General features: G+C 53.2%; 1 protein-coding gene across 4 annotated transcripts; it reads right to left on the bottom strand.

Annotated features, from left to right (window-relative positions):
* Positions 1 to 130: 130 nt before the first annotated feature.
* Positions 131 to 8,414, bottom strand: KCNK16 (potassium two pore domain channel subfamily K member 16). 4 transcript variants are annotated; one of them, XM_005553103.5, is made up of 6 exons: positions 8,040 to 8,414; positions 4,751 to 4,865; positions 3,205 to 3,371; positions 2,203 to 2,368; positions 1,723 to 1,863; positions 131 to 555 (listed from the first exon to the last, which is right to left on the bottom strand). In XM_005553103.5, exons 1-6 carry the CDS (start codon positions 8,250 to 8,252, stop codon positions 428 to 430), a joined length of 930 nt encoding a protein of 309 aa, XP_005553160.1. In that variant the 5' UTR covers positions 8,253 to 8,414; the 3' UTR covers positions 131 to 427. The 4 variants fall into 4 exon arrangements, with proteins under 4 accessions (XP_005553160.1, XP_005553161.1, XP_065400155.1 ...); XM_005553104.5 differs by having other exon boundaries at positions 131 to 1,863; XM_065544083.2 differs by lacking the exon at positions 1,723 to 1,863.
* Between the last annotated feature and the right edge of the window lie 6,875 nt (positions 8,415 to 15,289).

Here is a 15,289-nt window from a genome sequence, read left to right as displayed (position 1 = left end):
CCTAGGCCAGGGAGAAGGAGAAAGCTGCTGGGTGACCACAGGCGCTGAGGGAAGGGGCCCAGAGCCCCCTCACATTTCCTGAAATGAACAATAGGAGGGACTCCTGGAAACCTCACTCAGAGGGAGGAGATAGGAGAGACCAACTTTATTGTCTTGGGGACCCTGCCTAAGTTCTTGGACTGGGGAGCTATCTCCAAGGACTTGCTGTCTGTCAATCTCAAGACCACCTTGGGTCTCCCACACCTCTGTCCTTTCCTTTGTACCCCAAAAGAGGGACCCCAGCTGATTGCCACTTGTCCATGAACTTGGGAGGTAAGAGGAGCCTTAACCAAGAGGCTTGTCCACTCCTTGCTTCTGAGAAGGTCCCCGAAATCCCTCTACCCGGAGTGGAGGAAGTGTCCAGGCTGTGTGAAGAGTCCATGAGTCCTCAGCTTCCCAGTCCTCTCTTGGATATGGGGAAGTCCTGGGGTGTGACTTGGACTCCTCTTGCTGCTGTAGAGCTTCCCCTCGGTCTCCTGCCTGGAGCCTCCTTGGCTCCACAGCCTTGCCTCAGACCTATGCAGAGGAACCCAGCCACGTAGGTGCCCGCTTGCTGTTGGATGGTGGGAGAGGCAAAGGCCAAAGTTTCCAGGCCTCCGGATGGAGTGGTCTAAATCTCTCCTTCTGGTCAGGGATGTTGCAATCTGGCAGGGGAAAGGCCAGATCTGGATAATGTATTCCTGAGAGAGGCCAGACGTCCATGGACCTCACTTTCTGGAAGGATCCTGGGATCTGCTGGCTCTCTGGCTTCCCAGGGGGTGTTTGGAAAGGCTCTTGAGAAGGCAGGAGCCCAGGGGAGTGATGAAGTTAAGGGGGTGGCCTGTGAGGGTCAGGGGAGGCCATGTCCAGGAAAGTGGGTGGGACACCCAAGAGGTCCTAAGCCTTGTTCACAGACAGCCCTGGGGAGCTGGCGAGCTTTGAGAGGCAGCTCGCCTGCCCCTCGGCTGAGAGCTTCCTGAGGGCAGAGATCCTCTTTTCACTAAGATTGTTCCAAAGTCTCTGCCCAGCTCTCCCCTCTCTTTGATGCTCCCTACAGCCATCCCATGGGCTCTCATCAACCCCGGGGCTATTCCTATTATAGCGTTTTGGGCACTGTGTTGGGGCTGCCTCTTTGCTTGTCTAGCAACTAAAGGCACATCAAGGGCAGGCACGTCCACTGCTGTATCCCCAGACCCTGGCATAGACCCTGGCTCAGCACCTGGCACATAATAGGGGCTTGGCAAATGCACTGTGCAGGTATCAAATGAGGCAAAAGTAAAGTCATCCTTTGTTTGTGTAAGGTCTCTTGGAAGGGGGCATGGGGAGGACAATGGAAATCTGGCCATTCTTCCAGGCTACCTTTGGGTGGAAGGCTGTGGCAGGGGCTCTGGGACAAGGGTGCACCTCTCCAGCCACACATGTCTTCAATCCTATCTCATATCTCCTCTCTGTTACTTTCTTGGACATACCTGTCTCCTTTTTCTCTTGGGAGAGCTCCTGAGACCAGCCCTGGCTGAGAAGTGAGGGGGTTGGGAGAGGAGAAGGCAGGGCTGGAAATCCAGAGAGCAGATAGGGTGGGACTGAGGAGGATGAAAGGGGTTTCTGGGCCCCCCTGGGGGCCTCATGCAGAGATGGGGATCTTCTGAGGTCTGGGGAGCCCACTGGGGTCAGGGGCTGCCCCATCCTTCATGCCGAGGCCCCTACTGAGCAGCCAGAGCTGGCAGCATCTGTGCAGAAGCAGGGGGCCCAGTGGGAGGATCAGCGCCAGCCACGCCAGGCCAAGGAGGATCCAGATGGCTGCCAGGCTCCGGTACACTGAGATATAATGCTTGCTGGGGTCTGTGCCTGCCAGGGAAGGGAATGGCATCAATGCCAGGCATCTCAGAGCACAGCCACCTCCAGTTTCCATAGGGACCCTCACCAGCCAGGATGCTCTCTCCCTCTTCCTCATAGCAAGGAACAGCAGTGGAGGTAGGTCTCTGCGGGGTGGTGATGGGTCCTAGACCAGAAACTTCTGAGAATGTTGCTTAGAATCCACAGTAGCCCCAGAAATCATTGGTTTGGCTCCCTTGAATGGCCAGGGGCTATCTTATCCTCAATAGTTGTCCTCAGCTGACATCTCTCCGTCCCCCAAATCCCAGTGGGCCCCCTCACCCTGAGATAATGTGACTGTTTTGTTCTCACCAACAACATAGTCCCCGAAGCCAATGGTGCTGAGAGTGATGAAAGCAAAGTAGAAGCCCTCGCTGAAGCTCCAGCCCTCCACATGGCTGAAGACCATAGGTGGGAAGATGAGAATGACCAGCGTCCCCAGGGTCAGGAACAGAGCCAGGCCCAGGACTTGCAGTACCTGGGAGGGAGGGAGTTGGCCCCTGAGTCCACTTGAAAGTCTCCAGGATTGTATGAGGTTGGGGGGAGTCTGGGGTAAACTTGGGAATGGGACTGGGCCATAGCTAGGCCCCTTCCCTGCCCTGCAGACCCTTGAGTGGAGGTTGTAGCTATGTTTGCATGACCTTGTCCCACCCAGGGAAAGATTTGGGCAGAGGGATTGCATTAGTGGGTCAAGGAGCGATTTGGAGACCCATCTGGGCTTGGGGATCACACTTGAACAGGCTCCCCGGGGACTCAGATCTGGAACAGAAAAGTATCATTGAACTGTCTTGTGTGCCTCTGGCCTTGCAAGCGGCTGGCCGAGGGTGGGCACTGGGGGCACGCTGGGCAGCCTGCAGAGCTTGTTTGCTACTGCACAAAAGGATGTTGGAGTTCTGTGATGACCTTGAAGATGTGCTGCAGAGATCCCCCACTCAAAGGAGGATGGTAGACCAGCTGCCACCTCTTCAGGGTGTTCAGCTGCAGGGAACCTCCTAGCCAGGGGCATACCCTTCTTGGGAAGGCCACACCCAGTGCCTGACTGAGGCAGCTATGAAAGCCTGGCTGGTTCCACCCACTGTGGGACAACTCTGACAGCTCGCACATGCTGTAGAGCTCCTTGAGGCCAAGCCTTTGTAGAGCATGCATAGAAATCCAGCTCCCCACTCTGCCCAACCCTGCCTTCACCCTTCCTCTTTCATAGGCATCTACCCCTAACACCATGCACGCCAAACTCCATCTCAGCATCGGCTTCTGGAGGACTCCACTTGCAACAGATCTGTCATAGCAGGCCTGTAAGGGAGTTAGGGGGCATACCTTGGAGCGTCTGGGCCGGTCCTCCCATCTCTCAATGGTGGCCAGGTGGGCACGCAGCCCCGTGCCCAGGTGGTTGAGGAAGATCACATTAAGCGGGATGCCCAACAGGGCATAGAAGACACAGAAGACCTGACCTGCCTCTGTGCTGGGTGCCAGGTTCCCATATCCTGCAAGGGAAGGGGGACGTGTGCAAATATGGAGACTCCAGAACGCCCTCTGTTCCTCTTCCCCAGACTCTAGCTGAGGTTTGTCTGCCACCACCTCTGGGGGCGAGAAGGAGAAGCTCCCCTGTTCCCTTGAACTCTGCTGGAATGATTTTTTTTTTGTTGAGATGGAGTCTCGCTTTGTCGCCCAGCCTGGAGTGCAGTGGCCGGATCTCAGCTCACTGCAAGCTCCACCTCCCGGGTTCACGCCATTCTCCTGCCTCAGCCTCCCAAGTATCTGGGACTACAGACGCCCGCCACCTCGTCCGGCTAGGTTTTTGTATTTTTAGTAGAGACGGGGTTTCACCGTGTTAGCCAGGATGGTCTCGATCTCCTGACCTTGTGATCCGCCCGTCTCGGCCTCCCAAAGTGCTGGGATTACAGGCTTGAGCCACCGCGCCTGGCCTGGAATGATTTTTATTTATAGGACTCCTGCTCATCTTTGAAGGCCCATCTCAAATGACCCTGCCTCCATGAAGCCCTCCTGACTACCACGCTCCTTCTCCCTACTGGGTGTGGTTCTCCATAGTGTTTTATGTTATTGCTATGTAATTATCGACTTTGTCTTCTATTATTGTTTTTTTGTGTGTGTGTGTGTATTTATGGTGTTCCTCTTTGTTGGACTGGAAGTTCCTTGCGGGCTGAGCCTGGGTCTGATCCAAGTTTGTATCTCCCACCCCCAACTCCATCACTCTGCCTGGAATGTCGCCTGAGTTCTAGGAAAGTATGTGGAATTGGACTTAACTGAATGGATGGGGTAGACCTGGATCTGGCGGTTTCTTCCTTGGGGTGGGATGGAGTGAGTTTTCTGGCCAAGGGGGTGTAGCAGCTGCTGTCAGTGCCCTGTTCCCTCAGAACACACAAAATACCACCTGCAGCTTTGGTGGACAGTTCCTGTATACAAATCACCCCCTGCTCCAAGTTTTTGCACATCTCTCTCTACCTGAGAGATTCTTCTGGCCGAAGGAGTGTGCTTGGTCTATGGAAAGTTTCAAAATGCTGGGGAACTAATATACTCGGGGCCAGCTCTCAACCTTTGAGGGCAGGAGTTGGTAGCTAAATGGCTCTTCATTCTTGTCCCTCGTTGGACTGTTCTGAGGATGGGCTCCATCTAGCCTTTCAAAGGGTCCCAAGCAGAAATGAGCCCAGTTACCCAAGCCAGTAATCTGCTCATTAATGCAAATTTCATTGCCTTCTTCTCCCTACTGTTTCACTTACCCACTCCTTCCCTGGGCTTCCTGAATCATCTAGACACACCACATCCTCACCTCAGCATCTGCTTTTGGGGAGCCCAAACTAAGACAGGAGTCTTGGGGAAGCTCTCCTGTACCCCAGCCCTTTACCTATGGTGGTGACGACTGTGCCTGCGAAGAAGAAACTGCTGCCAAAGTCCCAGTTGCTGGGGTTGGTGGAGTTGCCTTTGGGGTTCACACCTTTCACCCAGGCTTCCATGATGACCTGTTGGGGGGTGGCATGGCAGGGGAGGAAGAAGGAGCTGATGGTTACTGGGCACCAGTTGTTGCCATGCTCTTGGCAGCATGCTTCTGTGTCATCTAATGATACTCTTAGATGATATTGTTCCCATTTCATGGAAAAAGGAAATGAAGGCTCAGAGTGGCTAAGTGACCTGTGCAAGGTGACTGGACTTCAACTCCAGTATCTGTTCCACTGGCCAGGGCTGACTAAGGTGTAGACTGCAAGCATGGGCTGGGGCGGGAGATGGGCCTGAGGGGTGAGGTGGACGATGCTCAGGGAGGGGTCCCGTGGGAGATGCTGCTGGTGGCCAAAAGGATGGCACGAACATCAGCTGTTAGAACAATGGGAGGATTTCAGGTTGGGTGTGGCTGGAAGGGATTGCTGGGGAACACAGGGATCATAGGGAAGCCATGGGCTGCCTGCCATGAAGCCAGTGGTGGGACAGAGAACCCTGTGTTTCCTACTTGTCCAGGTGAGTGGGCACCCTTGCTCTTTGCTGCTCTCTAGTGAGCCCCAGCCCTTGCCTATGGGAGAAATTCCAACAGAGGCTAGGACAAAGGTGGCGGGTGTGAGTGTGTGTGTGTGTGTGTGTGTGGTGGTTGTTTATATGTGATGTGTTGTATGCATGTGTTGTGCATGGCAACTGTATGTTGCACATGTGTGTATGTTTGTCTGTATGTGTGTTGCATGTGTTTTTACAGGACCCAAACCTTTGCAGGCTCAAGCCTACAACACCTCCCCACACCGCCCCACCGCTGACAAACTCCAGTCCCTGGGCCCAGGCCCTTGGAGAATGGGCAGGGCTGTCTCCTCCACTGCCTCCTTCCCTCTCTTTAGTTGTGGATTGTCCCAGAGCAGCAGCACAGCCTTGCCACTTGTTGAAGAGCCCCAAAGGCAGGAGGAAGCCAGGGACACAACAGTTCTGGCTTCCAATTCCTATGGGAACCGGTTCCCGCTGGCTGGGTGGGTGTGCTTAGCTCAGAGCTAGGGTGGCCCTGGTGGGCCAAGCCAGTCAGGGCATCTGCGGTCACAGGCTGTCTGCTTTTCCTCACTTTGACGGGAACTGGCCTCTTAAGATGTGGACTTTGGATTCCCTCTCTTTCCCACACTCACAAAGTGGCCAGGGCCCAACATTCCCGAACATGCTCGCTCTCTGGAGCCCCTCACTCTTGGGAGGCAGCACTCTAGTCCTGGGCCGTCCCCCGCTGCCAGCCTGCGGCCCTCATCCTGCTGAGGGTGCTGAGTGCCGGGGGCCGGATGCAGGCGGCCGCGGGTTCTTGACTTCCCAGTTCTGTGAACCTGGGCAAGCAGTGTTTCCTCACGGAGGTAATTTTTAATACTGCTTTTAATACTAATTACTTAACTTGCCGTGTGTGTGTGAGAGTTCAACAGGAATGTGTCTTCTTCCAGAATCTCACCCCAGCGTTCTTCTGCCGCCCAGCTCAACTGCCCCGGCAAGGAAGGTTCTCTTCCGAGACTGAGGACTCTCAGGGAAAGGGATGTCCTGTCTTCCCTGGGGAGGCCCCCGGGACTAATCAGTGGCAACCCCTTCAGGGCTGCAATTAAGAGAATCGCCTCCCTTCTTCTTGGTTTATGGAGCGAGTTAGGTCGCAGCTACCCAGCCTTCCCACGCCCTCCAGCTTGGCTCTCACCTCCAATGCGGAGCTAAGGGAGGAGGAGGTTTCAGCTTCTCCAGGGCCTCTGCCTTACTCCCAGGGTTTTGGGAGGCCCCTGAACTGTTCTGAACCCTGATGTGGTACGATGGCCCCCCATCTTTGACTAACCTTATCTATCAGGGAGAAGAGAGTAAAACCTGAAGCTGGAGGCCTCATTTCCTGGTCTCTCACAGCTACAGAACGTTCTCTGTGACCACCCAGGCCACGCATCATCTTCTAGGCCAGCTGTTCTCAGTCTTGAGGGGCCTCAACATCACCTGGAGGGCTTGTTGACACACAGCCTGCAGGACCCATCCCTGGAGTTCCTGAGTCAGCAGGTGCGGAGTGGGGCCTGACATCTCCAGTTCTAACAGGCTCCCAGGTGGTGCTGATTCTGGTCCCGGGGCTACACTTTGAGAACTGCTGCTTCAGGCTACATCCTGCCCCCAACACTTACACTAATTTGTGCCGCGAAGACCCAGGTCTCCAGAGCCAGCGGCCTGAGAGTGAGTGCTGTCTCTACCAGTAGCCGTGCAGCCTTGGCCAACATATTCTACCTCAGTTCCCATCTACAAACTGGAGGTAGAGATTGTAATAGCTAATTATGAGAAAACACCTGTAACACACTCAGTGTCAGCTGATGAGTGGATCATGATTGGATTAAGCTGGTCGTGAAGACCGTGTTTCCCACTGTTTTAGGCACATTGTAAGGGCTCAGTAAATGCCAGTTATCAAGGTGATTCGGCACTTGCTCTGTTCCTTTGCAGGGGCTGTTGTCACTCGCTCCAGCGCCTGTTTCAGATGTATTCACCTCCCTCCACAACACGTGGTTTTGCCTTGTTTCTGGGAAAGAGGGAAGCAGAAAGGACCCAGGCAGGGGGTAACCCACTCTGTTACCAAGAGAGAGCCCCATCTGGGTGCAGTGCTGGTAAGCTCAGTTACCTTGGCCATTGCCCACCAAACCCAACTCCAGGTACAAACAGGCCAGGAAAGGCCAGCTTGGTGGTGGCTGCTCCTGGCATTTATCTGTGTCTCCCACCTGCAGCCCTCTGCCCAGGGATATGAGCTGAGGAGAGGGCAGAAGGAGCCGCAGCCCTGGAGTTGGGGAAGGGGAAGTATGAAAGTGTGGGAGGAGGAAATTTGGACAGCGCTGATAACACTGACATATAGTTCCCATTCATCCAGCAAGTGACAGCTTAGAGAGTGCTTTTAATCTGCTGTCAAATGTCTGCAGTATAGATATGGTTATTCTTGTTGCCTTATAGATGAGGCTATTTGGGTCTAGAGAGTTAAGTGACCTGTTCAAGGTCACACATCAATCCAGTTGTAGACCTGGGGCCAGAATCCAGGATAGATCTCACCAGGCTCTCTGTTCCCACCACACTCTGTTTCCACATGGGGCATCAGTCCCTGGGTGAGGACTCTGGATCTGCCACAGGAACCCCCATTCCACCAACCTTCCCAAGCCTCTCCATCCCCATCCCACATCACTCCCCTTCACCTGCACAAACTGCTCCAGGGCCCACTGGTCCAGGCAGGTGTAGTTCTCCAGGAAGCGCAGCTTCTCCAACTGAAAGTGGTACCTGGACTGAGCCTCCGCCTGCCTCTCTAGCAGCTGGAAGATGGTGGCACCGAGCAGCAGGTAACAGACATAGACCAGCAGCAGAGGCAGCACCCGGCCACCCCAGCAGCTGCAGAGCCCAGCATTGGGCATGCTGTGGCCAGGACCCTGCCAGGGCCGTGGGGCTGGCTATGGGGGAGAGGTGGGAAACAGGTGAGGAGTAAGCACCTAGGGACCTGTGCCCAGGCTGCCGCCTGCCCTGCCCTCCTCCTCGGCGCAGGTGTCTGGAGGCTGGGGAGACTGTTTGAACAGTGCGGCTCAGCTTGGCTGCACTAAGTGCTATGCTGTGAGTGCAAACAGGCCGGCCACCCCCTCCCGGCCTTTGTTTCCATGGACAGCAGCAAGTCAGTGTCCTGGACCCTTCAAAGAGACCCACCAGGTTCTCCTGAGTGCTTCATGTCTCTCCTTCTGCCTCCAAGTTGGATGGATGTTTCTGGGCTAAACCGGATAGATGTGCTCACTCTGTCCAGGCCCCAGTGGGCTCTCTCGGCAGCCCCCAGCGTCTTCGCCCTTGAAGGCTGTAAGCCCCCAGCTGAGGAGCTGGGAATAGATCAGAATGGGTGCGAATAAACCTTCTACTCAGTTGCCTTGGCTACAGGATGGGGCAGGAGAATTGACCTGGCTATTGGGGGAACCTCAGGATGAGTAAACTGCGCAACAAATCAGGGCAAAGTAAATAGACAGGTGATTGTCTGGCTCAGCCCGATGGTAAGAGTGTCAGGGTTGATTCTGCTGATAAATTGGATATATTGGTTTTATAACTTTTGCTAATTTGTCTTGCATGAAGCCCTCTAGTGAGTTACCTTCAGCGGATATGTCGGTGAAATGTATGTGTGAATTAAAAAGAAACTAGAAGTATATCCTGATCCTGGGATGGTACCAGTGGCTCTCTCTGAGTGGATGGAATTGAGGGTGCTTTTCTTTCTCTTTGCCTGTGTGTGTGTGTGTGTGTGTGTGTGTGGTGTGTGCACATGCTTGTTCATGTACATGTATAACAGCTTTATTGAGATATAGTTCACATGCTGTATCATCCACACATTTCAAGTGTGCAATTCAATGGTATATTCACAGAGTCTTCAAGGTTCAGCCTTGTTGCTACATGTAACAGTACTTCTTCCTTCTTTCTGGCTGAGTAATATTTCGTTGTGTGGCTATAACACATCTGTTTATCCATTTGATTTCTAGTTGATGGACATTTGGGTTGTCTCTGTTTCCTTCTTTTAAGAATAAAGCAGCTATGAACCTCTGTGTACAAGCTTTTCTGTGGACCTATGTTTGCATTACTCACAGGTACATACCTAGGAGTAGAATTTCTGGATTATCTGGCCACTCTGTGTTGAACTTTTTGAGGAACTGCCAGGCTATTTTCCAAAGTGGCTAAACTGTTTCATATTCCCACTAGCCCAGGGCGAGGATTCCGATTTCTCTGCTGTGTTTTTTGCTGTTTCCTTTAATGAGCTGTGGCTGCAGACACTGTGAGTTGCGTGCTGAGTATCCTTTTCCTCCTTCCCAGGTAGCAGAACCCTGGCTTTGTAAGTGTCAACCCCAGGCAATGGAGCATAATTGGTCTAAGTCATCGAGCTAATCTTGCTCCCCTCTGTCTCAGTCCTTGAGAGTAGTGAAGTCACTGAAGACCCATAGGAGAGTGGGCAAGAGGGCCAGACTGAGGAGAAAGCCAAACAGGACACCACAGTCCCAGCCTCAGCCTGGTTCCTGGGAGCCCTGGCAGGTGAAGTGCATCCCAGTGAGTCCCAGCAGGGGAGCTGGGAATACCGCATTAGTCCGTCACTCATGCATTTCTGGCTTTGTGCACGTGCAGGCAAAATGGCTCCAGGAGCTTGTGGAGAGCCCCAGCTACAGGCTAGGCCACTGGAAGAAAAACACATTAAAACCTGGGGAGGAGGCCTGAGGGTCGATGCGTCCCCTGCACCCACTTTCCCAAGCTCCCTTGCAGCTGGGGCTGGCTACGTACCCAGGTCCAGCCATGATTGGGCAGAGGTGGCTTTGGAGGTTTGGGCAAAATTGTTGTCTCTTGACAAAGGGTTCAGCTGCAGCTGGCCCCACATTTCTCCCTCTTTCTGTCTGGACCTGCTGAGCCATCTTGTGTCCCTGAGGGAAAGGTCATGGGCACTGCAAAGACACTGGACCAATTCCTGCACACACCTCTCTAGATTTCTTTTTATATTAAAAACATAAACCTTATTTGTTTCAGCCACCTTTAGGTATTCTGTTACTTCCCAATTGTTATTTTTGTTGTTGTTGTTGTTTGTTTGTTTGTTTGTTTTGAGACAGAGTCTCACTCTGTAGCCTAGCCTGGAGTGCAGTGGTGCGATCTCAGCTTACTGCAACCTCCACTTCCTGGGTTCAAGCAATTCTCCTGCCTCAGCCTCCTGAGTAGCTGGGACTACAGTTGCGCACCACCAAGAACATCCCGACGCAGTGACAAGCCTGCAGGCTTTCGTCTACCCTGTGGCTTAGACATGGCCCTGTCTGGGGGTGGTGTGATGGAGCCCACCTTCTCTGGAATTCTGCTGCTTCTGGAATCCTCTGAGGCCATCTGGGGATCTCTGAAGTGGTTCTGAGCAAGCCCCATCTCACATGGTTCCGGAGCTTTCCCAGACGGCACCTTGTTGGGATGTGGGCTTGTCTTGGAGGGAGAAGGAAGCATCTGGACTCAGATGGGGCAACAGAGTGCTGGCACTCATTTCTACTACAGATGCACTAGCTCCTGGCTTAAGCAAGGCTTAGAATTATATCTGAAAGGCAGTGTAAGAGTCAAACCCTATTTGATTGCCCTGGAGAAACTCAATACATGGAGAGCTCTCTCGTGTATCATTTAGAAAGCTCATCCATGGATGTCTGCAGGGCTTAGGCAGGACTGAGCAACTCTGTAGCACTGAGTATCTTCAAGCAGTCTGGACACAGTCCACAGGTAATGAGGGTTGTTCTAAGGGGGATGGAAATGAAGGAAAAGAGAATGGACTATCTGCATGGGAGAAGGGGGTGAACGTAGTGGGACACAGGGATGTCTGAGGTGGGCTGGGGTAGAGGGAGGGATGAATCAGCCATCAAGGTGCCTTCCCTCCCTCAGGTCCTGGGCAGGAAGTGGTACCAGACTCACTGTGGGCGGACACTCCATTCAGTTACGAATGATCTGTTGGGAACCTACTGTGTGCTGGGACTATCTGTTGAGACTCTACCATGTTCTGGCAAAGTCAGCCGGCGCAGCTTCCTCCTGCCTTTCCTGGCTCTTTCTCTGCACTGCTGCCTCTCTACTCTCTTCTGGTTGCACCCTCACATCTCCCTCTTACATCAGTTTTTCAAAACCACCCAAGCCCAACAAGACTTCACGTGGCTGGGGTTTAGGATAGAGTCTTTCTCAGAAGCATGTTCAGTTTAATGGGGGACTTCTGAAAACCCTAGGGCCACGATAGCCACAGAAAGGGCAACATCGTGGTGGACTTTGGGGGAGATCTCAGCTCAAGAAGCCCACAGAGCTCTCTGCACCAGAGAGGACGTTCCCATCCTGCCTCCCTCGCTTCCTGCCTTAACTCACTCTACACACACTGACTGAGCGCCCTCCGTGTGCTGGGACCTGATTCAGCTACTCTTCCTAGTCCACTGTGGTCCTGTGAGGTCAGCACTTGGCCAAGATTAGGAGAAAAACAGCAGGGCTGCAGGGACCTCCCTGTCCAACATCTCCCTACGTGAGCACCACTCTGCTGTGGGCTCTGGGTGGACACAAGGCATGATTTACAATCCCTTTCAGGGAATTATTGCTGCTAATGGGCAGAGCCAATTTATGCTTCCCAAGGGGGAGGGCAAAATCAATTAATGGAGAGCCTGACATGGCCAGGCCTGATGACAGAGTGTGGCCTGACATCCGGAGGTGATAAGGGACTTTCTGAGGCTGAACTAATAAGGAGATTGGGGAAAAAGAAGAAAAACAACACCCCCTCCCCATCTGCCCAATCGATTCAGTGTACAATGGGTAGAGAATGCAGAGTAAACAGAGCAGCTGGGCACGAGCCTCTTTCCATCTGAACGAGCCCTGAGATAAGGACAGGACAGACCGCCCATCCCACCATCCAACATAGGTATTCACTGTGGAGCCCCTCAATAGACGCATATCCATATGGGTGAAAAAGGACACTTTCCAAACTAGAATGCAGGGGAGAAGATAAGGCCCTCCTGCCCCAGGTACGTGCCTTGTAGTAGAAAGGGCAAGTGGAGACAGAGAGCACTGGTTTTAGATGCCACCTCCCTAACTGTGCCCCCCAAATAGTTTGCACCACGTGGCTGGAGCAGCAAGCTTTGGATGTGGGAGCCTAGGCTTCCGGAGTCTCCCCACAGCATCCTATATGGAGGCGGCGGTGGCGCGGGTGTGTAGGGGTCTTTGTGTGCCCTCGTGAGTATGAGCTCAGAGGTGGGCCAGCTCGTGCTGTGACCAGCAGATGGACCAGGGAAAGCTGAAGGGTGATTCAAAGTAAAGCCTTGAAAAAACAAACAAACAAACAAACAAACAAACACACCTGTTACTAATTTTGCTCAGAAATTGCATCTTTCTTTTTTTAAGGAACAGGATTCCTCTCACACATGAAATCTTTGCCAGAGCCCCGGTCTGAAGCCTAGTTAAGAGTGGAGCTGTGGTTGAAGTGGGGGCAGAGGGCTCCCGTTTCCACCAGCCCAGAGAGCGTCATTTCAAGAGCCCTTACCCATAATTCTGAAATGGATGCCCTTGTCTAAGTTGGACTTCCCTCAGCGCGGGTCCCGAGACATGATGTGGGTGTGCGTGGTTCATCCGGGACCTGACCCCAGGATGCGCAAACAGGGGAGTGGGGAATGGAAGGCAGTCGATTCAGGGCGTGTTTTTGCACAGGTGACTGTTACAGGCAACTGGGTCCCCATCCTGTGTAGAACACGCTGTAGAGTTGTCCCACAGAGTGGCAAGGAAGCTGGGGTGTTTATCTACCTACACTTGTCCCTTGTTAATTGAGGATTGCTCCTGGGGAGGTTAACTCCTGCACTGCCAGCCTGCCCTGCTTGTGGGCTGAGAGCACTCCTGTGGCCAGAGAGTCCCCGTGCGTAGAAAGATGCAGGTGCTTAGGACAGAATGCTACTGGTGTAGATGGAGACATTCCACGAATGCTGCATGTGACCTCCAGGCAGGCTGGGGGGATCTGGCAGGGCAGTGACACTGTCTGTCACAGGCTCTAGTTCTCCACCCCTTTGTCTGGGTCGCTGTGGTAAGTGCTGCAGGGAAATTGCTCTTCTGTGAACCTTAATGGAGGGGTGGGTGGTCAGCTTGTCCTGGCATATTAGGCCAATGCCCTTGGAAGCATGACAAGAGTGGGAAGATCATACCCGCATCTCTTGATGGCCACTCAAATTGAAAAAAGAAAGATATTATTTGTATGTATGTATGTATGTATTTATTTATTTTATTTATTTATTTTGAGACAGAGTCTCGCTCTGTCGCCCAGGCTGGAGTGCAGTGGTACAATCTTGGCTCATTGCAACTTCCACCTCCCGGGTTCAAGCAGTTCTCTGCCTCAGCCTCCCAAGTAGCTGGGATTATAGGCACCCACCACCATGCCCAGCTAATTTTTGTATTTTAAGTAGAGACAGGGTTTCACCATCTTGGCCAGGGTGGTCTTGAACTCCTGACCTCGTGATCCACCTGCCTCAGCCTCACAGGCGTGAGCCACCGCACCCGGCCATGAAAGATATTTTTAAAATATCTGCTGGACATCCCCTGTTAACGAATCTCCCTACGTCCCCCCACCTCTCAGACTATAAGAAAAACCCAGAGTTGAGAGTCATTGGAGCTGCAGCAGCAGGAAGCCTGGGCTGCTGTGAGCTGGGATGTGGATGAGGAGTGCAGCCGAGACAGGGAGGAGCAGAGCGTCCCCGGGGCCTGGGAGAGATACTGAGCCCGGAAACCAGAGGGGAGAGGGGGCCAGTTGCTCTTGGTGTGTGAGGGTCCCGGCAAATATGTTTTTGTGGATGGACCCCTGTGTGTATAAACAATTTGATGAAAAAAAATTTAGTACCAAATTCGTGAGCCCATGTGAGGTATAATGACTGATTTGTGTAGATTTAGAATAATGACAGGGAAGAGGCACTTCGGCATTTGTTTATTGTCTAATTGGTTCACATGACGATTCTTTGCCCTGTGGCGGACTGTTGAGTCCCTCAAATCAGCATGTGAGCACAGGTCTGGTGGCCCAATCCCAGGTAGTGCCATGAAAGAAATGCCACACCAGCCAGCAGGAATGATCTACTCATCAGGCTGCTTTCCTGGAACCAGGGACTGACGAGGAAGCCCTAGAACAGCTTCACAGGCATGAGTCCTAGAGCACCTTGGGACAGCTGGTCAACCCTGTGCAGGCGCTGGAGAGCTTCCTGAAAGAAGAAAAGGGAACTGAGACCCACACGAGGCCTGGACTGTGTTAGGAGTGGCCTGCATGGATGACGCTGTTGGTCATGGCTTGTCCCAGCACCAGAGGGAGACTTAGAAAGTCTCTAGCAAAGCACGTCAAAGCACAGGTTCCCCCCAAAACATGGGGCTAAAGGCAGGGGGACTGCTTGCCTCAGTCTAAGGACAGTGATGGAAAAGGCAAACCCAGGAGATATTTCAGAGAAAAGATAACAAGAGCATCCCCCACCTGGGGCCAGAAGGGGATGGGTGCTGGCCTGGGGAGGGGCTGCCCTCCCGAGATAAGGAGCTGAGGGAATGGAAAGAACTGGCGTGCTTCTTGCCCTTTGCTGAGTTTCCGCTCAGTGTGGGTGAAACTGGCTCAGCCCTGCTGGCTGGCACGGGGCCATGGAAAACCCAAATAAAGCAGTTAACTCTGAAAAGGTTGCTGCTTCCTCCTATTCCTTGAGAGATGCATCCAGGGCTACACTCAGAGGCCACTTTTCGCAAGGTGAGGTGGAGCCTGTATTCAAGGAAACACTGCTTTTCCCTCCCATATTTGACACATACGTTTTCAACTTCCAACATTCACAGCCAACCTCTCTACACCTGCTCTTGCCTCAGAGCCCTGGCAGTCCCTGGACACGTGTTAGGGAAGGAACGCCGTCTCCCTCACATGCTCACGTGGCCCAAATCCCCACAAGTCCCCTTT

This window comes from Macaca fascicularis, chromosome 4 (genome assembly GCF_037993035.2).
Source record: "Macaca fascicularis isolate 582-1 chromosome 4, T2T-MFA8v1.1".
NCBI classification, from domain to species: Eukaryota; Metazoa; Chordata; class Mammalia; order Primates; family Cercopithecidae; genus Macaca; species Macaca fascicularis.
The sequence above is the reverse complement of the archived record's forward strand: the minus strand, read 5'-3'. Positions and strand labels throughout refer to the sequence as shown.